Source organism: Fusarium graminearum, chromosome 3 (assembly GCF_000240135.3).
Source record: "Fusarium graminearum PH-1 chromosome 3, whole genome shotgun sequence".
Lineage (NCBI taxonomy): Eukaryota > Fungi > Ascomycota > Sordariomycetes > Hypocreales > Nectriaceae > Fusarium > Fusarium graminearum.
Genome location: NC_026476.1, coordinates 6,866,631 through 6,893,846, shown reverse-complemented (window position 1 = coordinate 6,893,846; position 27,216 = coordinate 6,866,631). Strand labels below are relative to the sequence as shown.

Below are 27,216 nucleotides of genomic sequence, written 5' to 3'. Positions count from 1 at the left end.
CGCCCATTCGATGCGAAATATTCGCTGGTGGTATTCGTCGAAAGGTAAATAGGTAAGTGTTTAGGGATCTCAAAATTCCAAGCGACCTGCGATTAGTCGCGTCACAAGCTTGACCGTGATGTTGAATGCGCAACCAATTAAAAGTGTAAAGGCAAACAAAAGCGTTGCACGTGACAGACCCGTATTTCACATCCCTTCCAACCTTGGCCAATTCACTCCACTAAGGTCTAGAAGAGAGATGCAAGGATTATTCGTTTTATAATTGAGTTTTTGTATTCAAGTTTGTCAGAATCAAAGCTTGAGTAGACTGGCATTTGGATCCTTTTGATCAAATCGTATCCGGCGGGTTTTGTGGTAAGCTATACGACTTTCCACGGTAATTGCTAGATGGTATTCTCATTATTCCTGTAGGTTCGTAGACCTTGATCCATGAGATTAAATGCACTCCCTCGGGCTTCGGCCTGGGCTCAATGTCGAGGGATCTCGGGTCAAGCGTTGAGAGTTCACAGACAATTACCAGCTCGGCCCTCTCTTGTTCATGTTTCAAAAGCCTTGGGGCAACCATGGCATAACACTCAGCGAGCTGTTGCGTTCCACGAAGCCAAACCTCACTCCTCAACCGTGGCCACACAAGATCTAGACTCACCCACAGCTACAACAGCACCAGCACCTTACAAACCGCCTGAGACAGGACTGCTTTCCAAGCTCCCCGCATCTTGGGTCCCTTATGCTGAGCTCATTCGACTTGACAAGCCTGCAGGAACCTACTACCTCTTCTTTCCATGTCTCTTTTCTACACTTATGGCCGCCCCAATGGCGATGCCAATGACAAGTCCAGGTTCCGTCATTGGAACTTCACTCCTTTTCTTCTCCGGAGCTCTTATCATGAGAGGAGCTGGATGTACCATCAATGATCTATGGGACCGAAACCTCGATCCACACGTATCGCGAACTCGACTCCGACCCATTGCTCGTGGCGCCATTACTCCTTTCAAAGGGCTTGTCTTTACCGGATGTCAACTTCTCACCGGGCTGGGAATATTGCTGCAATTTCCTCTGCCTTGTCTATTTTACGGTGTCCCTAGCTTGATTTTGGTGGCTAGCTATCCTTTGGCGAAGAGAGTCACATACTACCCTCAAGCAGTCCTTGGCCTAACCTTCTCATGGGGAGCAATCATGGGTTTCCCGGCACTTGGGATTGACTTGCTATCGCATACACCTGCCCTGACTGCCGCAGCCTGTCTCTATGCCTCCAACATTGCATGGACAGTGCTGTACGACATGATTTATGCTCACATGGACATCAAGGACGACGTCAAGGCAGGGATCAAGAGCATTGCCTTGAAACATGATGCCGAGACTAAGCAAGTGCTAACGGGATTGGCAGCTGCACAGATCTCACTCCTCGCTGCAGCTGGGTACGCAGCAGGTGCTGGGCCAGCTTTCTTTATCGGAAGCTGTGGAGGCGCAATGGTGACGCTTGGCCTTATGATCAAGCGAGTCAATCTCAAAGACGTCAAGGATTGCTGGTGGTGGTTTATCAATGGCTGCTGGATCACTGGCGGAGTGGTCAGTCTAGGTCTGGGTGCAGACTATGCTATTAGATATGCCGAAGCATCCAAGGAGGATAATTCCGAGAGCTAAGCATTAGAGAAGAGCTGTAGCAGTGTAAAACACAATTGTACCATAATGTCATGATGGAGATGTGGGATCAATACCCGGGATTCCTTGTCACGCAGCGTGCACGTCATGATTTGTTCGTCGAAGACTTTGTGATCTATTTTCCTTTTGCAGACCCGTCTCCCATGATCAGATCCCTAACCGTAATGTCGATGCAAGCAATCCGAATAGACTCCACGTGTCGAAATATGACTTTGTTTCCATCCACGCGCTCTTCGCTTAAGAACGGGGCTTCTCCTTCTTCTCCTTCCACAGAGCAAGCAGACCGACACCGGAGACCTTGACGACCTTGAATCGCACACCGGGAATATCACCCTTGGCCTTGCCCTTGCGACCGAAACCAGCCAGGAGGACCTCGTCGTTCTCATCCACGAAGTTCAAGCAACCGTCATTGGGGACTAGAATTATCGTTAGTTCAAGCCGTCCTTCATCTCTCGTAGCAGGTGGGGTTCGTCGTACCGAAGGCAGTGACCTTCTTTCCGTTCTTGATGAGCTGAACACGGACACACTTTCGGATAGCGGAGTTGGGCTGCTTGGCCTCGACACCGACCTTCTCGAGGACGATGCCCTTCGCGTGCGAAGAACCACCGAAAGGAGAGGACTTATAAGCGGTACCGAGGGCACGCTTCTTGTAGGCGAGATCGGCCCATTTCTGGTCCTTTCGGTTTGTTCGCAGCTTACGGGCGGCGTTAAGACCACGGGGTTTGCCTCCAGCCATTTTTGCTTCAAGTTGTTAGTCGACTGTCGATGCGAAAATAAAAGGTCGAGGCGATCGAGAGCTGCTGGGAGAGTGTGCTGGGTTACTGGAGTACCTACCGGATCTGTCTGTGTATCGACGACGGGTTGGTGATGGTAATTTGCTGGGCTGCGGAAAGTTGAACAAACGACAAGCAAAAATTCCAGGTAGGGTTTGGTGGCCCTAGGAAATCGGACTCGCCAATTTCGGATTCCAGATCACGTGCAAGTGAAATGGTTCGAGGTGCCCCGCTGCGGGTTAGCGGGAGCTCTTGGCGATGGACTGATGTCCATGGATGTTTTGAAGTTCGAGTACAGTGGGAATATGGAGTATATTATACTATTGTTACTGTCTCTATGCAACTCTGCGACAGACTCAAAGCAGAGCAAGGGTCATGTCAGTCACCGTTTTGATACCCCGTTTGGAATGAAGTAAGACGTAGACTATCTAGTTCTTTCTATACTGGTATTCACGCGTTGCAAACAACGACTCGAAAAGCATCTGAAATCATAATGTCTCATTTAATTCGACCGGTGAGCCGGCAACGAGATCCGCCCCCTTCTTTATTTTTGCATCCATCCCCTTCAGCTTCAAGCACATCTTTGGCGAATACACATCCACCGACTGTTCCTTTTATCGGACAACAATCAAACCTGAGAACCAATGTCGAGTACGCGCCATCTGTAAAGTCTGGACGTTCCGGAACCGTTGTGCCTCAGCGGGCTGGCTTGTATCCTGCAGAGAGCACTCGCGCTACCGGCGATCGTACTGATCTCCTATGGTCCGAAATGCAAGCAACCTTGGAAGAAGTCGAACTGTCAGCCTCTGGAGGGACTCACGTTTTTGGCCCAGATCATGACAGAAAACTGGCTGACCTGCGAGCCGCTCAAATCGCCCTCGCTCAAGCCTGGGCAAGAAGTGAAGCAGACGATGTTATAGAAACAGCACAGCTCGATCATGTGGGTTCTGCTACCGGATCCGAAGTTCGAAACTTGAAGGGTGCATTGGGAGACACGTCAAAGTCTGGCTTTGAAGGCACCGAGAGGAGTGCAGTTGGAAGCAGCAGCATTTCGCGCCCCAACAGCAGCGGCACCGGAGTAGAGAGACTGGGTCATAAGCTCGAAGAAGAGACAGAAGTGGACATTCTTCTGGCAAGGAAACGACGGGAAGCCAACGATCGGTATTTCCAACGAGTCAACCAGGGCGTCATCGACGTTGTAACACGGCTAGAAGATGTTGCTGTCGCCATGAGAGCTGTTGAACAGGAGAGCAAGGAAGTCTGGAGCGAGAACGACAGTATTCCCGGAGGCGCAAGAGCATGATCACGTTGTACATGTGATTTCATCGGCATTTCGAGTTCGGCGTTGCAAGGAGTTAGGCGAGATTTATCGAGCATTCGCGGCGTTTCACGATCAGGGAGAAATTACCCGGCTATAGACTGAATAGGTCCTGAATAAACATGATCATCCAGCTTCGTTGTGATTAACACTTGATACTGCATTGACGCTATCACTGTACTTCTAGACTCTGATTGGTAGATATAGAACCGACATGGCTTTGCGCTTGGGACATAATGGTGCGGAGACAGGCAAAGGCTGAGGCCTAGAGACAAACTGCAGACCAACTCAATGACGACACATGAATATGAGCTCTGTCACTGAGTTGCGCTATCGACTCGCTATGATAGTTGTCCAATGGAAGGGATATGCTGCTGCAACGTCCCGCATAGTATGTGTGTGGGAAAATCAAGTCTTCAGTGTGAGTTGAAGTAGGGCCGACAAAACGTCATGTTCGGCCGTTTCCCAATATAGAGGCTCTCAAAGTTTTACAATAGCAGCCAAGAGTGTCTCTCTGCATTAAACTCATGATCGCTTGTCCCGCCATTTACGTAGGGTAACAGTTGTCCGTTTGTAGGACAATGTACAGAATGCCGTAAGCTGCCCCCCAGCCTAATTCAGGTACCCTCATTCTCAGCAACGCGATTGGGAGAAGCGAGTGGGCGACCTGCCCAATTCGGCACCTGGTCACTGCGCCATGTACCACGGGGACTGCTTTAACTTGTTACAGTGGAGTGATCCCCGAAGTCTATGCAGCACCCTGTGGTTTGGTATGCGGGCAGCAAACTAGCAGGCCTAGGCCTCGCCATCCGCCAGCCATATAAGGTCTCAAACCATCCCGTTGCCTTCCGCATCTGACGCAACAAGCATCTAACCACCATCATTCCACACTTTAACGTCAAACCAACTTTTGTCGCAAATATCACCACTTTTGACACCGATCATCTTTATTCGATAAAGTCGTCTCCAGCACTATCATAAGCATGAGATTCTTCCCCTTTGTCACTGCTGCGCTTGCAGTTGTTCCCGGCGTCCTCGCCGTTGATCAGAAGAAGTCTGCCATCGTCTGGTTCGAGGACGAGTCCACACCTGATTCCATTGTCGAAGAGTGCAAAGACGCTCTCAAGAAGGCTGGCGGCAAGATCACACATGTTTACTCAATCATCAAGTAAGCAGTCACCGATTCCCCCGCCCTTTTGGCACTATAGCGATTTGACACTAACATGTCGACTAGGGGCTTCTCCGTAATTGCGCCTGAGAAGGCGCTCGAGATCGTCCAGATCAACCACGAGGACCATCAGATCCGTGTCGAGAAGGATGAGGTTGTGACGACGGACTAAGGGCTGCGCTGTAGTACACATTATGATTCAAAAACGAAACAATAGCAAGTCTTTCGAAGTGAACTGACCATATTTCATGGCAGTTGTTGGAACATCGATATCCTTGATTTAGGCGTTAACAGGATAGGAGCGACAGGATTGCCTGAAGGGAAACACTCGCTATGCGACAAAGTATTATTGTTATTATTGCACACCTTTGACAGGGTGAAATAGACATTTGCCATTCACGTTGAATCTCTGGTTTTTGATGCTACTAAACACAAGACGGTTATTATACTAGCATTTGGCCATCATGAGTCGATCGATGCTCTGTAGGTTAGCCTAGCAATCCAGAGTACCTATGTAACTGGCAGGGCTGAACCGTGACTATCCTCACTTACATCTTGCAGTACCCCACAAGACGAATCGTTAGAATGGTGTTTGGTACGTGAACGATGTTGCTTGATGATCATAGCTCTCTCTCTCTCTGTTCCTGGCTTGGGCATGTCCTCTCTGTACATAGGTAGTAAGCAACAGCAGGCTACTAATGTTCTACGCAGTCATTATTGCACTTGTGACAATTTGTGTCTCAAATGACACCTCTAGCTTAGTAGACAGCCACATGGAGCCTACATTTGCGCTACAACGCCATAGTCAATATTGTACTTGGATCAAATTTCATGATCACGCAAACGTGCATGTTGTCGCAATATGCTGCCATGAGTGATTTTTATTTAAAAAAGGGGACAGTGACTGCTGCCTATGTATATACTAGCGTAGTGATGGAATGTTGAAAAGATTGTGTGTGCCAAAGCCATGGTGTCGCAAGTTTTCTACAGCCAGAAGACGTGGGCTCCGCTCGTTATACACGCCGGTTGGTGGCTAGAAGACTACCGAGTCAAGTCCAAGCAATGCGTTGCAGGATGCAGAATGCAGAATGCAGGAGGTTAACTCTGTCCTGAATGCTACCTACGCAGGTAAGTTGTCAATGCTGATATCGCGGCTCCTCCAATTACAAAAAGACATATCTATCTCTGTTCATTCCCACAAAGCTGCTATTGGTTGTTCAAACACGCTATTCAATGAATCTCTGGTGAGAGCGGGCGGGCCCCTGCTTTGAACATGCCCCCTGTCAAATCGATAAGCCGATAGACAGCAACAGCTCGAGCCAACAAGGGCCCAACGTTTGCCGAATGTTAAAGAACAATACTCTCTTAGACCTTAAGTTCAGACTGAACATCACCTCGACAAACGCAGAACAATGGAACATTCGCTCTGGGAGTTCTCATAACAATTCCCTTTAAATACCCGACCTTCGCATCCTCGACATGCCGTTGAATTCTTCAAAAATCATTACCATTGCATTTGAGACACGCGACGCAACTCCCTATAATCCCACCACCACTATCACCTCCAACCGCAACTTTTTGAACAAACACCCAATTCGACCACAATTTGGCCTCAGCCGAGTTATCTATCAAAATGACAATTTACAGTCCTGCTGCGCAGACTGCGCTTATTAAAGCCGTGAGCCCCGTCTTCTTTACAACGTCTACACCGTCTTCTAGTCCGCTCACCCAAGATACACCTCAGATCAAGCGAGTATTCGAGCCGAAACGAATGGTAGAATCCTACGAAGACCTCGTCGACGGTGTCACACTTGGTTTAATTCTACATCAGCTAGATCCCAGTTTCGACACATCCGCGCTCGAGACAACTTCGAACACCTCCCGACACCTGAATCACAAGCGCAATATCCAGAACATCTACAAGGGCCTTTTCCGCTACATTCGACGTTCCGTCCCCGAGCTTGCTTGCCAGGCCAAGAAGTTCGATTACCATGCCATTGCTGAGAACCCCGATGCTCAGGGTATTAGCCAGGTAATCCTATCTTTTGCCCGTCTCCATGCATGGCATTACAAACTAATTCCCCAGATCCTGGCTGTTATGCTAGGTGTTGTTATCCTAGGCCCCCAACGCAACCACTATATCCCCCGGGTCACTGGCCTCGACAAGCAAACGCAGGCGGAGATTATGCAAATCATCCAGACCATACAGCAAGATATCAACGACTCACAAGGAGACGAAGAAGTTGAGGAAGCTATCGAATCTGTCATGGAAGCTCGAGACATTGATCTTCTTGTCGAGGAGCAGAATGCAGCCTTGCGGTCACAACTCGAATCGACCAAGAGGCAGCTATCGGACTACTACACAAGACTTGATCATCTTCAAACAAGTCACGAAGAACTCCGATATGAAAAGGAGAAGAATGACCGAGAGCTCGAGGTCCTGCGAAAGGCCACTGTAGATGGTGCTAACAATGCCGAGATGATCAAGAACCTGGAAATTCAGGTGCATGATCAAATGGAGCTCATCTCTAGACACGAAGAAACAATACGCAGAGATGAGCGCATCAAATCGCAACTCGAGGCCGAAGTGATAAAGCTGACGGACAAGTGCAAATACGCCGAGGAGCTTCAAGACCAAGCGACCGAGTGGAAGCACAAAGCCGAGGACTTTGAGAAGAAGGCCAATACCGCAGAGCGGTACAAGCAGAAACTCGAGTCCCAACAGCATCTTGTCAAAGAAGTTCAGAACCTCCAATACGAGAAGACTGAGCTACAAGATCAGATTAGGATCCTGTTAGATGATCAGGACAGAGGCGCTCGCACCAGGAAAGCAGAAGACGAGTTGACCAAGATGATTACTCAGTCCGAGCAGCATCTATGGGACGAACGCAGCCAGAAGAACCAGCTAATGAAGGACATCGCGGCGCTTGAGGACGAAGTGATTCGTCTGAGAGCAAGACAAAGCCATGATGAGAACTTCATCAAGGATCTCCAGGAGCAGCTCGAGAGCGGCGAAGGCGCTCAAAATGCAGTGCCCGGTGCGCTGGGCATGGCGTCTAGTCTTGAAGACGAGCTTAACGACGCAGCTAACGAGGACACTCAGCCAGGCCAAGTGAACATTCCCCTCGAATTGTCCCGCCTGAAGGCCGAGAACGATCTGCTTCGCAGTACAGTTGGCTCCGGAGATACTGCTCCACTCCGCAGGGAGCTTGACGAAGAGAAGAGGCAGCGTGCTCATCTTCAGAAGAACTACAACGATGTTTACGAAAAGCATGCTGTTCTTCACGATCAAATGGAGGCTCTGATCAACAACATGACCGGCGAAGGGTTAGTCAAAGCCATTAACGATGCTTGCTCACCTGAAGGAACACACATACTTACTGCCGACTTCTACAGAACTAAAGCATTTATTAACATCAAGCAAACACTCATGCAGTGCCAGTTTGAGCTGGAACAGTCTAAGAAGCGGGAGAAAGATCTCTCTGCTCAGGTTGCTGACCAAGGTCGCGAACTTCTTGCTGCCAAAGCCCAACTTTCTGCGCTTGACAAAGAAGGTGCCGATGCTATCAAGGAAATCAAGAGCTCCGATGTAGTCATCATCTCATCTCTCAAGTCTGAGCTTGACCATGCTCGGGAACAGCTCAGTTATTGTACTTCGGAGAGAGATGCCCAGCAGACCCAACTTGTCGAAGCACTTCTTGCCAAAGATAAGCTGCGCAAGGAGGTTGAAGAGGGTAGAGAGCTGCAAGATATCACCGGTAGTGGTGACGGCGATGCGCCCGATGGCAGCAAGAAGGGCGAGCTGATTGAGAAACTACGAAATCGTCTCAGAGAAATCCGCGAGGTGAGTCCTAGTGCTTTCTACGATGCAATTGTCCACGGCGATGAGGACGACCAAGTGGTCCCAGTCGAAAGCAAATCGTCCAAGGAAGATAAAGATGATTGCCATTCATTAGTAGAATTTGGTTGCAAAGACGCAAACATGGCCACAATACCATCTCCTCGGGCGGTAGAATTGACCATGCCTTGTCCTGCGTATCTGCCTCGACTCCCCTTCAAGCGGAGGGGATCTACAAATTCGTCTAAGAAGAAGCGATCTTGGCTGACAAATTGGTTTTAGCAACTGGAACGATCGGAGACAGAAAGGATTGACCTGCAACGTAAGTTGAAGGCCGCCCATGACGGCGAGGCTGTGGCAGCACAAAAGGTACGTACACGCTCCTATGTAGATATCAACAACACGTTGTTTGAACCACGTTTTCCTTCTTATCGTGACTGAAACCTCTACTGACTAACCGTGACTAAAGGCCGCAAGTGATGAAATTATCCGGAACCTCGAAAGGGAGAACTCTCTCATTGCATCAGCTTGGTATGATCTTACAAGCCGGCTTCAAAGTAACCATGTCGTTTTGCAACGACGGCACGAAGCTCCACGGAGCTGGCTTAACAAGCAGAGGCAGATGGTCAATGGTCAGTTGCGCTTCCGCGACTCGCTCTACCTCTACTGACCTTCCCCTGTCAGCGACCCCAAAGCGATAGGTACTTGCGGGGTGAGAAAACCCCCTCTTGTCCATTATAAGGCTTAGCAAGCTGTACACCCTGGCTGGCTGCATGACATAAACTCTATGATACGTCTGTCGTTATCGACCATCAGCTATTCATGTTTTCGCTTCGCCACTGTCTCATCTCATTCGGCACACAAGATCACTTTTTCTTCTCTTTCTTGATCCGATATTATTACCGTTAAGGACCTGGCCTTGGATATCCAGCGCAGTACTATTCTTCTCTTTCATGATTTTGTCTTTGAAGCATTGCGAGGGAGCCCAGGGAGTTTCGTAAAAGGCGTCATTGTTTGGTAGATTAGTGGCTGGGAGGAGGATTACTGCATTCATGGAAATGCATTTTACGACATGACCGCTATAGATAGGACCAGGAGTCTTCTTTTAAGGCTTTTCATATGGTCCAATAGACCTGAGCTTAGTTATTGATACGAATTGTATTTGTCTTGTGGATTGCATCAACCTGTACGCCCATGTGATGGCAACCAAAGTTTAGTTGGCACGTAACAGCTGGAATACATATATTGCGTTCTGTGACAATAACATGGACAGAAACGTCGGGTGCTTTGCTAAGCATTGGGGTTGGTTTTATATTCATAATACAGTTGATGATCGTGTGAGCTAGGACGAGTTAACGCTTGTAAGCCAACTTTCTTTTTGTTGGTTGGAAACTATTGTAAAAGACATTTTGATACATGGCTAATCGTCGTCCAAAGTAGGTAGCTTTTTCCACAAATGGCCACAAGGCCGCAGACAAACCTTCTACCATTTTAACGCCTCTTTGGCCAGGAAGATAGGATTGTCCATTCTCCCGTCCGCCTCCCCAGTTTACATTTCATACCGTTCATATATCCAAGACGAGCTGGCTTTTATTTTCACACAGTAATCGTCTTGGTACCTGCCAAATCAAAGGCGGCCGTTAGCGGTTTACCCGCCTTAGGGACTCTCTAGTTCTGTCCTCGCTTCTCGTTAAGAACCTTGAGCATGTTCTTCCACACTTGACCAGGTTCTTGGCTGGCGTCGAGGCCGCTCCAGATACCGGTCTTTTGGTAATAGCCCACAACAGGCTTGGTCTGCTTGTGGTAGGTAACAAGGCGCTTCTTGAGAGCATCGGCATTGTCGTCACTTCGCTGGATAAGAGGCTCGCCAGTAATGTCATCCTTCATGTACTCCTTGGGAGGGTTAAAGGTGGTGTGGTATGAGCGGCCGGAAGCGGGGTGGACTAATCGGCCAGTAATACGGGCAACAAGCAGAGAGTCGTCGATCTGGAGCTCGACGGCGTGCTGGAGCTTCTGCTTGCGCTCTGCGAGCATGGCATCGAGACCCTCGGCCTGGGGGACAGTTCGGGGGAAACCGTCGAGAATGAAGCTGCAGCGCGAATTGTTAGCTTCTGCTGCTCTGCAGATTACCGACGTAGGATCGAGATTCCCGAGCACAAAATGTGAGGCGGTCAAAAATCCAAAAGGTATAAAACTTACCCGCCCTGGCACTCCTTGTTGTTGTTGAGCTCCTCCTTGATCATGCCAATCATGATCTCGTCGCTGACCAGACCGCCCGCATCCATGATCTTCTTGGCCTCAACACCGAGAGGGGTCTTCTTAGTGACCTGAGATCGCAGCATGTCACCAGTAGCCTGCGCAAGGAAAACCCCAGTGTTAGAAAGATCGCCCCTCAATTTTCAATGGATCGCGACAAGAATCGACATACCAGATGGCAGCACGAGAAGCGCTCCTTGATTTTGGGGGCCTGAGTACCCTTGCCTGTGAACCAAAGTTAGCACAGCACTCTGGCGGCGTTGCGGCATTGCGGCGCAGAAAAACACTCACCAGCACCAGGAGGACCGATGAGAATCATTCGGATCTCGTCGGTAGAGACAGGACCGCCGGTGGCTCGCGCCTCGAGCTTCTTAATGCGCGTGTCGATGGTGCTGATGACATCCTTAAGCTGCTTGAGCTCGTCCTCGATGAAACCCATCTTTGGCGGTTGCGGAAGGTGGAATTGGAAGTTGGTTTGGTGAGGAATTGGCGAGGATCCTTGGAGATCTTAGAGAGGCAAAGGCTGTATTAACGACAGGCTTTGTTCTTTGGTGCGAGGCCGAGGGAATAGAGTGAGGGAAGAGAGTGAAAAAAAGAGAAGAACAAAGTCAAGACTGGGAAATCTTGAGTGCGTAGCCGGAGGACGGGAGGTTTGGAGGAGAAGCTTTAACAAACTGTGATTGGCTCAATGCGGGCTATTTCTGCTGGAGCGATGATGATGGGGGCATACCCCTGTTCGACGGGCCTAATTGATGGATACTAAAACTTGCTGGGGATACTACCACCTACTACTTTAACTACCTGGTACTTCTTCTGCCTTGGTTGTTACTGCAAGATGGAGATGAGTGAAGTATTGTGAATATGTATAAGAATGTGGAATACCACAAAAAGCTATCAAGAGAGCTAGTCATGCTGGCTGGAGATGTATGCTGGCATAGGTAGGTGGGTACTAGGTAACTCAATTGATGAAAAAGAAGCTCTGAATTATAGGTAGGTAGTCTTTGCCAAGACAAGGTATTCGGTACAGCCACGGCGTTACAATTTGTTACCACCTGTTCGTAACGAGATCAAATGCAGACCACAGACTACGGCTTGGCTTACATGAGTGCTATATGAATTACATGTGGGACACGTAGAAACCGACATAATAAATATATCGCATTACTGAGTACCGTACTCTCCAAAACTATCAAGGTGGATGATATATTCGTCTAATGTTCAGACCAAACCTTTCATCTTTTCTTTACTCAAACTCAACAAGGGCCTAGGGTAACATCTAAGTACCTGCTAGGTAGTCAAAACACATGTTTTCCCAACAATCGTTGTGTCCGGAACATGTCCGTTTTGTCTACCCGACCAAGGCGACAAGACGTTATGGTCGTGACAGACCGGAGTCATCCGCGGTATATCGTTGAGACAGAGCACATTCGCAACAGGAGTCTATCGGCCATCGGGGCCGAGGTTCAACGAATTCGGAATCCGGAATCAACGTCCTTTGATCCGAAATATCTCCGGCAATCCATCAACACCTCGCCGTCATATTTCGGTTTGCGCGAACAACAACCTATTTGCTCTTATATGACTTGATGCTAGTCCCATCAGCACCTGAGACAGTATGTAGTGGGCGTCGTCTTTATGGTCTTAGTTATTTCACGTGCATCCAGGTGTGGTAATAGCCGGCATCAACATGGGTTAGTCTCCGTTTTCTGTCCATTTGGAAACATCCAGAAGCCAAGGACTAAAGCAAGTGGATGCCAACCTCATCCTTGATCGTTCGCTCACCGTAAGTGGAAAATCAAGCCATGCTATATCGCACCTCGAATCTCGACATGTTGTCGTGAGTTTCACAAACACCAGTATATCAATGGTCCCGTGAGCCAAGAAGCACTTGTTTGCCTAATAAAGTGATGCTCTACTTGGGGGAGGTTGTTTTGACGTATTTGTGTTAGATCCCTAAAGCTTGGTGACGTCAGTGAAACTCAGAACTGTAAACAAAGACGACTGGACCAAAAAGAAAGATAGTGCGACTGTTCCGTCTGCTCTCATCTGTACCACTATCCGTAATACGAGTACAAAGGCAATTGCTCGAACCTCAAATGTGGCACGGCATTGAACTGTGGCTGCTAACACGTGATGTGGCACTACAAGGCTCGAGCTTGAAGTCTCCAAGGTGCCTGACCCAATCGGGAGCTAAGCTTCCCTCCAAGAAGGCAGCCTCTAGACTACGTACGTGCGGCCACAATAATCACTGCATCAACACCACATCACGACTTTGTTTTCGACTTTACCGCGCCTACACGACTAAGATTGCGCATTGATCTCTCAACTACCTTAGATAGGATTTGTTGTATCAAATACCCATCTACGAAGCAACGATGCCTACCACAACGGCAGAAACCCTTTCCCTCGTCACCCGAAACGTCACCGTTGCGCCCCTCGTGCTTCTCTCCGCCGTCGACCACTACAATCGAACAGTTTCCACAAAGACAAAGCGACGAGTCGTGGGTGTTCTCCTGGGACAAAATGATGGAAACGATGTGAGAGTGTCAAACAGCTTTGCTGGTGTGTTATCTTAATACCATGAGACCACAAATTGGGTGGCGCTTACAATGTTGATTGCAGTTCCTTTCGAGGAGGATGACAAGGACCCTTCGGTGTGGTTCCTTGACCACAACTACGTTGAATCTATGAACGATATGTTCAAGAAAGTCAACGCTCGAGAGAAGCTTATAGGATGGTACCACACCGGTCCCAAGCTCCGCGCATCTGATTTGGAGATCAATGAACTCTTCAAGCGCTACACACCCAACCCCCTCCTTGTCATTGTCGATGTCCAGCCCAAGGAGTCAGGAGTGCCAACAGATGCTTACTTTGCTGTTGACGAGATCAAGGACGTACGTTGGCAACTGATACTGGCCACAATCGATGATCAAACCACTGACGGTCACTAGGACGGCACAACCACCGCACGAACATTTGTCCACACTCCTTCCGTCATCGAGGCCGAGGAGGCAGAAGAAATTGGTGTCGAGCACCTGTTAAGAGATATTCGCGATGTCGCTGCGGGGACACTATCCACACGAGTCACAAACCAGTTGCAATCACTTCAGGGTCTACACCTGCGCCTGCGAGATATTGGCGCATACCTCCAGAAGGTCCTCGACAAACAACTACCCATTAACCATGCGATCCTTGGAAACCTTCAGGACGTTTTCAACCTATTGCCCAATCTCTCCACGCCCGAAAGAGATGGAAAGTCTGGCGGCGGCGAATTGGCATATGCGATGAGTGTCAAGACCAACGACCAACTTATGGCTATTTACCTGAGCAGTCTGATCCGTGCCATCACAGCCTTCCACGATCTTATCGAGAACAAGATCCAAAACAGGCAACAACAAGAGGAGAAGGAGGCCAAGAAGGAGGAGATCAACAACAAGGATGAGAAGAAGGAGGGCACAAATGGTGCAAGCACTCAAGCCAAGGAAGGTGGTGAGAAGGACAAGGAGAACAAGGAGACCAAGAAATAAACTACGAAGACAAAAGACCTAGCAGATGGACTAGACTTGGACTGAGGTTCTTTGGCGTCCGGAGGAAACCAAGGCGATATCCTGGCCAAAGGCTAAGGCGAGAGCGCCTTTGTACATTGATTACATCAAACTGGACTTTTAGAGGATGGAGTGAGGATAATACATACCAGACGTTGCCTCAAACGGGCGAGCTTTTCGATATTGCTAAGACTTATTTTCACATGTCCGCAATGATACCTGCCATATCTTCACTTGAAACGACCCGATTCTCAATATACATGCCCAGCATTTCTGACCACTTGTCCACAAGCAAACAGGCGAGTAAATGTTTACAACATGGCGGTGTATCTCCTTCTAGTTCCATACTCGTGCCTCCAAAAGACCATAGCCCTTCTTCAGAGGGTACCTGCTGTGCTTCGTCTGCCGTCGATATAGGGTGGGCGGGGAAAGCATCGAATGTGAAGCTTGCACATGAACAATTCCATGCGTTGAGATGAACGATGTAGCGTTTAGGTGATAGATTGACGTCACGAGAGCGGCGTGAGATTGTCGTAGCAAGTGAACGGACCAGAAATACGTCGTTCTTCATCATGTCCAAAGGACTGCCGTCGTGAGGTTCCTGATTGCCCGCTAGCCTGGTGATGAGTCCCCGATCGAGAAGATCTAAGGCTGGAAGTAAAAGGGTCGGAAATAATACATGAAGAGTCAAGAGTAGAGGCCGTTGAGACGGAGAGATTGCTTGGAGTGGTGAAAGTGTGGGCGATTGAGCAGCTCGAGGCGGCTGTGTAGATGAAATGCCATCTGCCGTTGATGGTGTGATGGCCGAAATGGAACATATGAGGTCTGTAATTAATTCGCGATGCGAGGGAAGAGGCTCCATTGCCGTCGAGTCGAACGGGTTCGCACGTCGATGTTTGTAAAAGGAAGAAATTAGGCATGTGTTAGATACCGATTGAAGGTGACTACTTTGAGATAACTCAAAGTTTCTCGCAAAAAACTATCTCTTCTCCATTATCACAAGGCTGGCATTTCCGCGAAAGAAAGTTATTAATGGCTTCTTTAAACTATTTCGATTTTTTGTAGCGTCTCAGTAGACATATTTGCTGTCTGCTTTTTGTAGCCTACACCGCCACCGGTGTCCCTATCTATGATTTTCACATATGATACACTAAACAATCGCCCTGCCTCATGCTCCAACATGCATCCGTCTATTTTGAATACAAGACGCGTGTCTCAGACCCACTCCTTGGGATCTCTGAGGACATCTACAAGGCGCTGCTCCCTGCTCTTGGGCTCGGGCTCGTGCATGTACTTCCAGCCAGCTGTCAATGGCAAACTCATGAGAATACTCTCAACCCTTGAGCCGGGTGTGTTGAGTCCGAATGCTGTACCGCGATCGTGGACAAGGTTGAACTCGACGTACTTGCCACGTCGAAGCTGTTGCCAGTCTTTCTCTGCCTCAGTGTAAGGCATGTCCTTTCGCTTCTCGATGATGGGAATGTAGGAGGGGAGGAACGCCTTGAGACAGTCTTGGACGAACGAAAAGGTGTTCTCGCGATCACGCTCCGTCTCGTCCAAGTCATCAAAGAAGATGCCACCAATACCACGTGCCTCGCCACGGTGCTTGTTGAAAAAGTACTCATCACACCACTTCTTGAATCGGGGGTAGTATTCCTTGTCGTGAGCATCGCAAGCGGTCTTGATCGTCTTGTGAAAGTGAATAGCGTCCTCATCGAAGAGGTATGATGGTGTCAAATCGCAACCGCCGCCGAACCACCAAGCTTGAGATGTACCATCAGGGTTCGCCGTTTCGAAGTATCGGTAGTTAAGATGCACGGTTGGGGCCATAGGGTTATAAGGGTGAAGAACCATGCTGAGTCCTGCGGCAAAGAAGTCAATTGATTCCATGTTGGGATCCATTGTCTTGTGGTTGGCTCGCATCTTCTCAATGGCAGGCTTGGGAAGCGAGCCGTAGACAACACTAACACCAAGGCCAGCCTTCTCGAAGACATTTCCTTCTTGGAGAACGCAGGTCGTGCCGCCTCCACCGTTGGGGCGCTCCCACTCGTCCTTACGGAACTTTTTGCCGTCAAGTCTCTCAAGCTCGGCTACGATCTGGGCTTGTTGCTCCCGAATAAACTTTTCCATTCGCAGTCGCATGGGCGAGTCCTCGTTAACGCCCGACTCGCGCTTCTTCTGGGCATCGCGGTCGGCCAGGGTTGAAGGATCGGCATTGATAGGTTCGATATCAGACTGAGAGTGCTATGTTCAGCGATTGGCTCTCCCAATGATTAGGAAGGAATTGGTACCATCTTGTAGGCTAAGGGAGCGGCGACACCAAGTGCGACAGCAGTGAGCCACAGCGGGGAGTAGTTGGAATAAGATGATCGAGAAGCTTTAGGACCGGCGGAACTAGACAGCCAGCGTCTCGTAGAGGCGGATTGAGTTCGTGAGAAGCGTACGGAAGGAGAAGCAAGGTGCGCAGCAAGGCGCCGGGCTGGCTGTCTGGCAGCCATGACGGTATTATATAGTCGACCCGAAGATTCGGGAAGAGATGGCGGCAAAATAGGGCCACAGGGCCGAGAACGAGAGCGAGACGAACAAGAAGGAAACAGAAGAAAAAGAGACGACGATCAGGCGTTTCGGATGAGGCCACGCGACGGATGAGGCCAGGGTCCAACAAAAGGAAGGTTTAGAACAACTGAGAACTCGGGTGATAGTCAGAATCGAATGTTCGGCAATTGGCTTGTTTCGACGGAGGCCTTGGCTAGTCTAGTCAACTTCATAGAAGGAGCGTGTCTAGGGTGGAGTAGAGGACAGCTCACGGCCGGGGCCGAGGGCGGTCAAAATCGACGCACCTTTCGGGCGTACTAAAATCATTCCGCCAATGTAGCTCCGTTGCTGGATCCTACATAATGGCGAGACCTTCTTGAGGCTCCTTTATATGAGAAGCAGATGCCATCAAGCATCAAGGCTGAAGCTTTTCTCAAGCAAGGATTGTTTTGTAATTCAGTATGCATGCAGTGGGGCTGGCAGGTAGTAAGTTTGGCTGTCAGCTGCAGGTTTCCTGGTAGCGAGTGAACTAACACATTGTACCTGTCTGAAGTGGCATCGATGACTTCTCTACAGACAAGGTAGAACCCCTACTGTTCCTGGCTAGAATAAGCTACTACCTGCCAAGGTAGGAAGAAGGGTTGGATGGTATGTAAACCATGGTAATTTGAAGATAAAACGTTTAATAGAACTATCTGGAAAACACTATGTAGTTCTATTTACTGAAGCAGCCTGACACTTCTTAAGATGAACAGTTAAACTCAGAGCATGCAGGATGAATCGCATTTAATATACCCAGCAACTCTCATTTACCTACCCAGCCGCCTGTCTCTCTAAGATGCGTATCGTGGAGCGTAAATTAAAGCCTGGGTCATAAAAGCTGTGCACCAATACGGCACTTACAAGCAGAAAAGAAGCCTGACGAATGGCGCTGGACGTACCTAAGGTACGTGGGGGATTCTACCGGATCTTGATGGAGCCCTTTCCAATCCCAGACAGGTATGGAAAGAGGGTGTTTAATGGCTGTAGTCACCTAAAACTATTTAGCGCTGCTGGAACGTCAGATCCGGACCATATATAGTCTTTGTCGTGTTGGATAATCGAGATCAATTAAAGAAACTCGTCGATGAACTCTGGGTCCTTTTGAGGATTCACTCGCAAACTCTCATTCTCGACCCTGTGACGATACAATGCGACGTGACTTGCTGTTTCCCCGCCATTGTTGCCTCGCGGGGCCTCTTGTGATTCACCGGGCATCATAGAGCTAAGCCATTTATAGTTTAGTCATCTAGCCCCGCGCGCATGTCCAGTCAACGTGAGTTGGGCTGGGTGCTGCTGCCACCTGCTAAGGTGCCATCTGCCCTGGGCGCCCACTGTAACCCGCGCTGCTGCCTCTCAAGTCAGGACAAGTCAGGTCAAGTCTGCGCTGGCCGACCGCTCATCTGTATGGTGTATGCGCGTACTGTGTCTGTGTCACTGCCACCTTCTGTCACTCTGTGCATTTCCTCACCTCACCTACTTATTCTGCCTGACGCAAGCAAACCGTAACCTAGTTCTTTTTCTTATTTCCAACCCGTCATCATCTCCCTCCTCCCTCTTCTTCCTTTTTCCCTCAACCACAACCTTTCGACTATTTAGCTGCCTGAAACCAACAGTCATCGCGACACTTGAATCCAACACACTTACCGCCTCCACAACAACCATCACCGTCAACATGCGCAGCAAATTCAAGGACGAGCACCCCTTCGAGAAGCGCAAGGCTGAGGCCGAGCGCATTCGTCAGAAATACGCTGATCGTATTCCCGTATGTATTTTTCCCCCTTACGAATAACATATTCTCTGGTTTTGAGCGAAACATCCGCTTTCACTCGACAACGACATCAACAGACTGGGGGGTTCCACGCCCGTTTACCGACCGCCTTCTCTCTTCATCTTTCCATCACCCGACAACTTGCTGACATGTTGCGAATAGGTTATCTGCGAGAAGGTCGAGAAGAGTGATATTGCCACCATCGACAAGAAGAAGTACCTCGTCCCTGCCGACCTGACCGTCGGCCAGTTCGTTTACGTCATCCGCAAGCGAATTAAGCTGTCTCCCGAGAAGGCCATCTTCATCTTCGTTGACGAGGTTCTACCCCCGACAGCTGCCCTGATGAGCAGCATTTATGAGGAGCACAAGGATGAGGACGGGTATGTTCCCCAACAGGCATGAAGTAAAGACGAAATACTAATATGATTACTTGCAGCTTCCTCTACATCACTTACTCCGGCGAGAACACTTTTGGCGAAGCGTAAGGCCGGTGATGCAGGATCGGTTCTATCTTCTAAGTCGGAAATGAAGAAGGCGTTACGGTCGTATTTTTGGGTGAACGTTTTTTGATGGTTACTTGTTATATTCTTATCAACTTTCTATGTCCAGACACCGGACTCGAATAGAGTGTTCACAGCTCCTTATGGTCACAATATACGTTGGCGTTGTCACATAGGGCAGCGGAGACAAATTGTAACCACCAACCACTATGACAATGTCTGGCCCTTCATGTGATTTCTGCTCTATACTTTTACGCTGATTGTTCACGAACGCCCGAACAATTTGCAAATGTACAGAAGCAGAATAGGGACTCAAACTGAACTTCTGTGAAAATTACATAGTTGCCTAGACTGTGACTGCATAGCCATGACCCGATCAGCGGGCTCAAGTATACCAGTGAGCGCTAGCACGCCATGTGCTTGACCAGCCCTGTCAGATTGTAAATGTGTTGGTGATCGAACTGGTTACAAATGACAATGTTGCCACTGATAAGAGACCATGTGCCACTATTACTGAACGAAGAGTCATCGAGAATACTGTCTATACCACCCTTTATCGCGATGGAAAAAGAAAGAAAAGCAGAAGAACACCGCTTGCAAAGGTCGATCGAAATCTTCAGAACTCAAATAATTTTGTTGATGCGTGTGAGTTGGAGTCGGAGCTACTTTACGCCATTTCTTTCTGGAACGCCATCACACTGTAGCGAAAGGACCCGTTGGCGTATCCCCGTCTCATCGCCCGAAAAGACTGTAAGAAGGCAATGCCGTCACGTCCTTGAGTGAATGCAAATGCCCACAGAGATGGGTTCTGTACAAGAGACCAGGTGATATCCCTAAGAGATTAAAAAAAATGTAAGGTTATTGCCCATATTACCTGTGGAAAAAGCATCTGTACGCACCATGTCTTTCGGACCTGTTGACTGATATCCTTCGGCTCGGCGAATACCTGAAGCCCAGCCTGTTTTGCCAAATCAAGGTATCCCTGCTGGGTACAGAGCGGTGGTAGGAGCATGCCATCTGTTTTTTTACTTAAGCTCAGAAACACTCAATGGTATTTTGCATGGAACCCTACCTTCAATGGGCTTGATATCATTGATAAACGTGGTGTCGTCCAAGTCCTCGGCCTTGAACCAATCTGCCAACACAAGCTTGCCTCCAGGCTTGAGGACTTTCATCACGTTTTCGAAGAACAGCGCTTTGTTTGGGAAGTGACTGAGTGCCTCACTTATCCAGACCGCGTCGAATGAGCCTTGTTGACCGCTGAAGGAATCGCCCATTTTTTCGGCATCAAGCTCGAGAAACTTGACTTTTCCGCCACCGAGCTTGATGAAGCCATGGGCATCTGATACATCGGGTAGTGAAGCCCCATCTTCTACGGCGGCCTTGGTCAAGCGGTCCGCTATCTCAACTTGCTTTGTGGAGATGGTGATTCCGGTAACAGAACTACCGTGCTTGGATGCGAGATAGCGAGAAGTGCCACCGATGCCGCATCCAACATCCAAAACCGAGCTTTTGGAGGGGATTTTGGAGATGTCTAGAAGTAACTGAATGAGGTTTGCCTGGGCTTCCTCTTTTGTCTGTGTGGCTTCAGATTCCTCTGTTGGCCAGTATCCGTGATGAATGTGCTCGCCCCTGGTCTAGATTAGCAGGGTGATCGAGAGAGATGGTTCCCAGAAGCGTATTAAGCTTTGTTCGCACCATAAACTTAGGTAATAGTCGCTAGCAAGATCATAGTGAAGCTTGATCCTGTCCTTGAGGACTTGCATAGTTGAGTGAGCAAGGCCAAGTGGGGTGTCATATTGCTTGCTCAAGTCGGTAGCTTGCTCTTCAGAGATTGCGACCGCCATGGTTGCAGTTATGTGTGTCAAGTCGAAGGCAACAGTTTACTGAGAAAATGAAGTAAGGCTCTACAGTTGGTATCTGCGAACAAAATGATGTGGTGGTGTTGACCTCAAAACTACTAGGTTATCGACCTTAACCCGCCGACAGCTTTCTTGTTACCCCGCGGTTCGAGTTACGCATCAGTGACTGCAGGGTGACACAATTACTACCGAATTCTAAAGAAAGTGCTATGCAGAAAGATGGGCGTGGCTGCGAGTACAAATGAAGACGTTTACTTTAACATATACCAGACGAGAAGGCATGGCTTGCCTGGACATATGGGATCTTATGAAATACCTTTCCCGTCAAAAGCAGTGATTTTTACAAGGCATCCACAAAGTCCAACGCTGGATAGGTCGCATAATAGAGATTCGTAGACAAAAAACCAATAACTGATTTCTTTCGGATAAAGAACATCAAATCGCTTCACACTCCTCCTCGATGGGTTGATCGTTCGCACTATGGTTAATCTTGTTCATCGGACGACCATTCTCACGATAACAACAGGTTTTTCGCTAAGCTGGCAAACGAAAAACAGTAAAAAGACACTGATCTCAAGGATCGGGATCTGGTTCACCAAATGAATCACGTTATTTTAAGCTCTCCTAGGATGGTTGGGTGTCGCTGAGCTTCCCGTCACCAGTGGGCTCCGTTTCATTACGCGCCAAGATAGCTGCCAGCGGCTGTAACCGCAGCCAATCGTTTTACACAAGGACGACCACGTCGCGACCATCTTTCCGATGGGTCGATACACAAAGCGCTTCGTAAAATTACATCCTCGATTGCTCTATTTTGAGCTGATTCTAATGGAGACTTTTGTCTCGTTGCACTTTCGCTACCAACATACGCCTACTGGATCTCTTGCCTAAGGTAGCATTCGCTCAAATCATGAGCTGAAGAAGTCGGTAACAAACAAAACCCCCTCTATATGACATCATAGGTGATTCTTAGCTCGCCGCTCCCTCTACGGCTAAATACCAAATACCAAATACCTTCAACGACTCATTATCTCTTCTCACCGCTGACCAAGTTTCAGAATATGCATGGCGATGATCAAAAACATATTCACGCAACCCGTGGCTTTGGCACTTTTTAGTCAGCCTTTCTAGAAAATCCTGTTTCAATCACAACTCATCAGTGGCGATTTCTTTGGACGAGATCAGCGGTTACCAACCACGTGAACCCCTGTCGCGGAGGGGTCCTAAATAGAGACACTTTGACCATTTCTGGAAAGCTATTCACCAGGGTCCAGGGGCCGTGATGCTAGCGCGACCCTTTCCCGGCGTTTGACTGGCTGTCAGCCCTGGCCTTGTTCACCACCTCAACTACAGCATCCTGGTCAGCAACTCAAAAAAATGTTCACCATCACAGCCTGTTCTCAGGACGATCATAGTCATTCCCAATCATCCTCGGAAGACCCTGCTTTTACCAGTGACTTGCACGATGGGTCTCTACGGCGCAGTTCGCCGAATAGCTGGCAGGTTGGAATCAGCCAAGACGTTTGCTTCCATGCTCGTTGCCCAAGCTAGGCTACTAGACTAGGGCTTCATGAGAAGAGAATTGACTTGCAATGGCGTCACACGCTCGAACAACCAAGATGCGCTGTCTTCCTATCAGATAAATCCCCATGTTCCTCGCCTCTGACTGATGCTGAGGTTTGGAACGCTGGGCACCACTCACCTCTATCGCTCCACGGTGTTCCCCTTGCACTCTGAGTGACTCATTATATATCTGTACATCAACTCGCACACACCTCATCCACTTGGAGGCTGCTGTCGTTGATGCTGTGGTATTTCAAATCACCTTACTCAGTGCGCAAGTCTTTCCGTCTCTGATATAGACTATTTGGTCTGGAGCGACTTCAATATAACAAGCAACCCAAGTTTGATGCGGCTGGGCCACTCAAGCGACAAGTCAAACAATCGACAGCCCAGCGTAAACAAAATCACAAACGCAAGTTAAGCCTCAGCTTTGCTTCAATTACAAACGACATCTAATCTCCTGTTCAGAATCCCGTTTACTCTTGGCCAAGTTTCGGAATTGCTTGTTTAAGCATTTCCCAGCACCGTGACTGGCTACTGGTATAAGCGGGCGCTTAGCTCAACCTCACCACTTCGTACTCTAAGCGCTGCCGCCATATTTATCGAGAAATCCAAAGGCGTTTCTGTTCGAGTTACTAATGACCAGGAATTGTTGTTCATTGGATATTATTGTTGTGGAGTGAGTCAGGTAGGTTGCCGAAGCTTTCTCCTTCATCTTCTTCTCTTATTGTTCTCGCGCCCCTCTTCTCTATTGTTGTTCTATTGTTCAACCACTTTTTCTTTCACTTATACAATCTCACCTATACCCCAAACAAACAGCATGGAATCATAGACAATAGATTTGAAATCTTTTGCTTACGCCCGTCGTTTCCTTTGTCGCATTTCCTTTCATTTACCGGCCTTGGGTTCTTTTTATAATTAATCTTTGTCCTTCTAACACCCTAATCATCACCACTGGACTCAACTGACTTCCTTTTTGCTCGCTACATATCATTGCATCTTCCCATTTATTCTACTCAAACAAATTTGATCGTTCAAATAAACCAACACGCATAGATACAAGATGTTTTCCTCACGGAAAGAAAACGACGACCCGCCGGTCTATCCGGCTGTGCCCAACTCCCTTCGGTCAGAGTCATTTGAGATGACCGAAATGCGAAAGGTTCAAGAAGCTCGAGCCGATACTTCTCCAAATGTTACCCCCTACCTAAGTCTACGATCAAGACTATCTCAAATATGGATCAACCGCTGGACAGTTCTTCTCATCCTGGTCCTTATCCGGGTTATGATCCTAATCGTCGACCTCAACAAGAATGTTGGTGATGCCAAGATCAAAGCCCTTTCAGCCTGTACCAAAGTCGAAGATGTTGGAAGCGCCATGGCTTCCATGCCTCACTACCTATCAAGAGGTGTCAACGAACTCGCAGCCTCTGGAATTGAGAAATCAGTAGACGCCATGGTGTACATGCTCGACCTCGTTTTAGTGGGCGTCAAGAACATGATTATTTTCTACATCAACTTCCTAACTGCCACATATGTGTGCCTGATTACCGCTATGGTTCACGGCAGCCTGGATGTTGTTGCCGATGTCACAGAGGGCGCAACCAAGAAGTTCAACAGCTTGATTGACAAGGCCACTAGCAAGATCGAAAGTATCTCAAAAGAACTCGAAGACGGTATTAACGATATCACCGACGGTATTGAGAGATCGGTAATCGGACGCCTCGTTCCGGATATCCCCAAGGTCGACTTCTCCGCCCCCATCAAGGAACTGAAAGATTTTGATCTCAAATCCGAAGACTTTGTCAAGGATGTTCGACAGTTGGATGATGACTTGCCCGACTTCAAAGAAGTTCAAAACCTGACTGAGCAGGCCATTTCCATCCCATTCGATTTTGTTCGCAAAACCCTCAATGAAACGTATGGCAACTACAAGTTTGATCGGAATGCCTTCCCTCTTGCTCAGAAACAGAAGTTGAGCTTCTGCTCCAAGAACGATGCCCTAAACAATTTCTTCAACAACCTGTTCGAGCTTATCGCCAAAGCCCGAACAATTTTCATTGCAGTTTTGATCATTCTCGCCCTGGCAGTCATCATCCCCATGGCCTGGCTTGAGATTAGACGATGGCGACGACAGCAACAGCACGCGCGCCTCATCGCTCAAAATGCATATGACCCGATGGACATTGTCTACATTGCATCTCGGCCCATGACCGCAACTTTCGGTATCAAGGTTGCCTCCCGCTTTAAGGGAAAGCGACAGATTCTTGTTCGTTGGCTCTTCGCTTATGCTACCTCGGTCCCGGCATTGTTCATTCTGTCGCTCGCCATTGCTGGTTTCTTCTCCTGCTTCTGCCAATGGCTCCTACTACGAGCAATCAAGAATGAAGTACCTGCACTGGCAAACCAGGTTGGTGCATTTGCCGATGATGTTGTTGAGAATCTTGAGAGTGTCTCTGCTGGCTGGGCCAATGACGCCAACGGTGTCATTACAGGATTCAGCGACGACATCAATCACGATATTCTTGGCTATGTGACCAATACTACGGATGCTGTCAATGATACTCTCACCACCTTCCTCGAGACCATGAATGATGGCCTCGACACTGTCTTCAAGGGGACTATCCTTCTAGATCCTATCAAGACAGTCCTCTACTGTGTCATCGGCAACAAGATTGAGGGCGTACAGAAAGGTTTGACTTGGGTTCACGACCATGCCGAGGTCAACTTCCCGCTCTTCGAAAATGACACTTTCAGCAAGGGTGCAAAGGACTCCGTCGATGGTGATGCGGAGCTTGGCTCTTTCCTAGCATCCCCTTCCAGCGCTACTACTGATGAGGTTACGGGGGCTGTCAAGGCAGTTACAGATTGGCTTCACAACAAGCTGATTCAAGATGCCCTCATCTCCACTGGTCTGGTTCTCTTGTATGTACTCGTTGTTCTCATCGGCACAGTGTGGACAATAGTCGGCATGGTCACCCCTGATAAAGGCCGTGCTGAAGGCGGTATGCGCTTCACTGGAGATAATCGACCAGGCTTCAGCCCTCGCGTTGGGCACCACGATCCTGCGAACCCCGACGGCGCCGCGAGCTTCCCTCGATTCGGATCCTCCTCAGGTGAAGAAGACCACTACAGAGAAGCGACAAGCGGACGTGACGAGAAGTTCATGTCGGGGGCCACTGGGGCCCGCGCTACACAGGTGGACGGCCACCAAAGAAGTAGCTCCTACGGTTACTTGGACTCGGCAAGCGGCGGCAAACACTAGGAGTGTTGGAGCTCAATAAACAGTTGAAGGATGGTATCTTTGCAGTTCTATATTACTCCGGCCCTGGCTGGACCCGTGCCGTGAGAGACGATCCTTACTTGACTGCATGAAGCGATGATTTATGGAATGCGTTGACATTATTTTGGGGAAAAAGGACGCAGCTCAAAGAATATTTTCGTTTGTTTCTCAATTGATATCCCAAAGACGAGGAAAAGATGTTGTTTATATCCCGTGCTTATGGGGTGGTCCTGAGTCTGGATTCATGCTCTACATGATGCTGAACCAGACTGTTCCTAGCTTTACTCTAAACTGAGATTAAACAAATTGACGATTGCAATCGTAAAATGTCTCTTCCACTGCATTGTGATTGTCTCTGTACTTGTAGTGTACTTGGGCCTAGCTGCATATGTGGTCAGTGTTGGTTGCCGTGTATCCTTACCCTTTTGAGGATGTTTGTTTGTTTGCTCTACTAGGTTTGAACGGACCAACTCTTTGTTCATAGCATCACGGCGTTCATCTGATCTTTTGTTGTAAGTTGAATGCCGTCGGAGTTTCTTTACAAGGAGATTTCCTAATGGGTCATCTCCATCTGCATACGTAGAGGTAGATAGCTGCTTGTAGACATTGTTGATGGAATCATGTCAGTTGACTTAGAAGGTGGACAATGCCATACACTTGACACGCACTCCTCCTTACTGTAGGCAATCAGGCATGACTAGCGCTCAGATCTTACGTTTTCTCAGGAATTGGATGTGACATGAAGTTAAATGCCATGCCGTGCTGCAAGTCCCTGAAATTGTAACTGGCCAATGTCCAATGTCATGGTTGATTGATTACCGCATTAGGCAAGTCCGGGGTCGATGTGGGCTGCGATGATGCCGGCTGCATGGCGGAGTGTGGGCGGAAGCTGCAGCTGCGGGCGACGTGCATGAGGACAGGGCAGGAGCCATCCAAAACGAGTCAATAGTAGGTGGCGGAATTCATTCTTCCGGCATCGGTGGCGGAAAATGCAGTCACCAACAACGTCGACCCCGAAATCTTCTTTTAAAGACAACAAGTCCTCACTCGAAAATAATACTTCTCTCCCCATAACTCTCATTGAGACCAGAGACGAAATCAATTCG

At 48.6% G+C, this 27,216-nt stretch overlaps 12 protein-coding genes across 12 annotated transcripts; 7 read left to right on the top strand and 5 right to left on the bottom strand.

Moving 5' to 3' along the window:
* Positions 1 to 813: 813 nt before the first annotated feature.
* On the top strand, positions 814 to 1,644 carry FGSG_10732 (uncharacterized protein; the record flags this gene model as incomplete). Its single annotated transcript, XM_011327375.1, has 1 exon — positions 814 to 1,644. The coding sequence occupies one exon, from the start codon at positions 814 to 816 to the stop codon at positions 1,642 to 1,644; it is 831 nt and encodes a 276-aa protein (XP_011325677.1).
* A 14-nt stretch (positions 1,645 to 1,658) lies between these two features.
* Positions 1,659 to 2,559, bottom strand: FGSG_10733 (uncharacterized protein). Its single transcript, XM_011327374.1, has 3 exons — positions 2,497 to 2,559; positions 2,140 to 2,403; positions 1,659 to 2,078 (listed from the first exon to the last, which is right to left on the bottom strand). Exons 2-3 carry the CDS (start codon positions 2,396 to 2,398, stop codon positions 1,900 to 1,902), a joined length of 438 nt encoding a protein of 145 aa, XP_011325676.1. The 5' UTR covers positions 2,399 to 2,403; positions 2,497 to 2,559; the 3' UTR covers positions 1,659 to 1,899.
* A 425-nt stretch (positions 2,560 to 2,984) lies between these two features.
* Positions 2,985 to 4,137, top strand: FGSG_10734 (uncharacterized protein). The gene has a single exon (XM_011327373.1). It carries the CDS (start codon positions 3,205 to 3,207, stop codon positions 3,736 to 3,738), a length of 534 nt encoding a protein of 177 aa, XP_011325675.1. The 5' UTR covers positions 2,985 to 3,204; the 3' UTR covers positions 3,739 to 4,137.
* Positions 4,138 to 4,627: 490 nt separating this feature from the next.
* On the top strand, positions 4,628 to 5,321 carry FGSG_10735 (uncharacterized protein). The gene is made up of 2 exons (XM_011327372.1): positions 4,628 to 4,921; positions 4,988 to 5,321. The coding sequence occupies exons 1-2, from the start codon at positions 4,737 to 4,739 to the stop codon at positions 5,091 to 5,093; spliced, it is 291 nt and encodes a 96-aa protein (XP_011325674.1). The 5' UTR covers positions 4,628 to 4,736; the 3' UTR covers positions 5,094 to 5,321.
* Positions 5,322 to 6,554: 1,233 nt separating this feature from the next.
* Positions 6,555 to 9,429, top strand: FGSG_10736 (uncharacterized protein; the record flags this gene model as incomplete). The annotated part of the gene is made up of 4 exons (XM_011327371.1): positions 6,555 to 8,248; positions 8,318 to 8,765; positions 9,042 to 9,128; positions 9,229 to 9,429. 4 exons carry the CDS (start codon positions 6,555 to 6,557, stop codon positions 9,427 to 9,429), a joined length of 2,430 nt encoding a protein of 809 aa, XP_011325673.1.
* A 682-nt stretch (positions 9,430 to 10,111) lies between these two features.
* Positions 10,112 to 11,496, bottom strand: FGSG_10737 (adenylate kinase cytosolic). The gene is made up of 4 exons (XM_011327370.1): positions 11,307 to 11,496; positions 11,188 to 11,240; positions 10,959 to 11,113; positions 10,112 to 10,848 (listed from the first exon to the last, which is right to left on the bottom strand). The coding sequence occupies exons 1-4, from the start codon at positions 11,452 to 11,454 to the stop codon at positions 10,428 to 10,430; spliced, it is 777 nt and encodes a 258-aa protein (XP_011325672.1). The 5' UTR covers positions 11,455 to 11,496; the 3' UTR covers positions 10,112 to 10,427.
* Positions 11,497 to 13,390: 1,894 nt separating this feature from the next.
* FGSG_10738 (26S proteasome regulatory subunit rpn-8) lies at positions 13,391 to 14,542 on the top strand (the record flags this gene model as incomplete). The annotated part of the gene is made up of 3 exons (XM_011327369.1): positions 13,391 to 13,577; positions 13,638 to 13,909; positions 13,967 to 14,542. 3 exons carry the CDS (start codon positions 13,391 to 13,393, stop codon positions 14,540 to 14,542), a joined length of 1,035 nt encoding a protein of 344 aa, XP_011325671.1.
* Positions 14,543 to 14,759: 217 nt separating this feature from the next.
* FGSG_13927 (uncharacterized protein) lies at positions 14,760 to 15,422 on the bottom strand (the record flags this gene model as incomplete). The annotated part of the gene is made up of 1 exon (XM_011327368.1): positions 14,760 to 15,422. One exon carries the CDS (start codon positions 15,420 to 15,422, stop codon positions 14,760 to 14,762), a length of 663 nt encoding a protein of 220 aa, XP_011325670.1.
* A 177-nt stretch (positions 15,423 to 15,599) lies between these two features.
* Positions 15,600 to 17,225, bottom strand: FGSG_10739 (coproporphyrinogen III oxidase). Its single transcript, XM_011327367.1, has 2 exons — positions 16,852 to 17,225; positions 15,600 to 16,795 (listed from the first exon to the last, which is right to left on the bottom strand). Exons 1-2 carry the CDS (start codon positions 17,056 to 17,058, stop codon positions 15,776 to 15,778), a joined length of 1,227 nt encoding a protein of 408 aa, XP_011325669.1. The 5' UTR covers positions 17,059 to 17,225; the 3' UTR covers positions 15,600 to 15,775.
* A 1,385-nt stretch (positions 17,226 to 18,610) lies between these two features.
* FGSG_10740 (uncharacterized protein) lies at positions 18,611 to 19,603 on the top strand. The gene is made up of 3 exons (XM_011327366.1): positions 18,611 to 18,899; positions 19,068 to 19,285; positions 19,342 to 19,603. Exons 1-3 carry the CDS (start codon positions 18,810 to 18,812, stop codon positions 19,388 to 19,390), a joined length of 357 nt encoding a protein of 118 aa, XP_011325668.1. The 5' UTR covers positions 18,611 to 18,809; the 3' UTR covers positions 19,391 to 19,603.
* A 469-nt stretch (positions 19,604 to 20,072) lies between these two features.
* On the bottom strand, positions 20,073 to 21,252 carry FGSG_10741 (uncharacterized protein; the record flags this gene model as incomplete). The annotated part of the gene is made up of 4 exons (XM_011327365.1): positions 20,073 to 20,238; positions 20,305 to 20,422; positions 20,478 to 21,037; positions 21,104 to 21,252. 4 exons carry the CDS (start codon positions 21,250 to 21,252, stop codon positions 20,073 to 20,075), a joined length of 993 nt encoding a protein of 330 aa, XP_011325667.1.
* A 2,638-nt stretch (positions 21,253 to 23,890) lies between these two features.
* Positions 23,891 to 26,092, top strand: FGSG_10742 (uncharacterized protein; the record flags this gene model as incomplete). Its single annotated transcript, XM_011327364.1, has 1 exon — positions 23,891 to 26,092. The coding sequence occupies one exon, from the start codon at positions 23,891 to 23,893 to the stop codon at positions 26,090 to 26,092; it is 2,202 nt and encodes a 733-aa protein (XP_011325666.1).
* Positions 26,093 to 27,216: the final 1,124 nt, after the last annotated feature.

Coding starts and splice junctions, on each gene's coding strand:
- FGSG_10733 (XM_011327374.1), bottom strand. CDS start 2,398: ATGGCTGGAGGCAAACCCCGTGGTCTTAACGCCGCCCGTAAGCTGCGA. Junction 2,079..2,139: donor AAAGAAGGTCACTGCCTTCG/GTACGACGAACC, acceptor CGATAATTCTAG/TCCCCAATGACGGTTGCTTG.
- FGSG_10734 (XM_011327373.1), top strand. CDS start 3,205: ATGCAAGCAACCTTGGAAGAAGTCGAACTGTCAGCCTCTGGAGGGACT.
- FGSG_10735 (XM_011327372.1), top strand. CDS start 4,737: ATGAGATTCTTCCCCTTTGTCACTGCTGCGCTTGCAGTTGTTCCCGGC. Junction 4,922..4,987: donor CATGTTTACTCAATCATCAA/GTAAGCAGTCAC, acceptor CATGTCGACTAG/GGGCTTCTCCGTAATTGCGC.
- FGSG_10737 (XM_011327370.1), bottom strand. CDS start 11,454: ATGGGTTTCATCGAGGACGAGCTCAAGCAGCTTAAGGATGTCATCAGC. Junction 11,241..11,306: donor CATCGGTCCTCCTGGTGCTG/GTGAGTGTTTTT, acceptor TTTGGTTCACAG/GCAAGGGTACTCAGGCCCCC. Junction 11,114..11,187: donor GCTTCTCGTGCTGCCATCTG/GTATGTCGATTC, acceptor TTCCTTGCGCAG/GCTACTGGTGACATGCTGCG.
- FGSG_10739 (XM_011327367.1), bottom strand. CDS start 17,058: ATGGCTGCCAGACAGCCAGCCCGGCGCCTTGCTGCGCACCTTGCTTCT. Junction 16,796..16,851: donor CTCCCTTAGCCTACAAGATG/GTACCAATTCCT, acceptor TAGCACTCTCAG/TCTGATATCGAACCTATCAA.
- FGSG_10740 (XM_011327366.1), top strand. CDS start 18,810: ATGCGCAGCAAATTCAAGGACGAGCACCCCTTCGAGAAGCGCAAGGCT. Junction 18,900..19,067: donor AATACGCTGATCGTATTCCC/GTATGTATTTTT, acceptor TGTTGCGAATAG/GTTATCTGCGAGAAGGTCGA. Junction 19,286..19,341: donor GAGCACAAGGATGAGGACGG/GTATGTTCCCCA, acceptor GATTACTTGCAG/CTTCCTCTACATCACTTACT.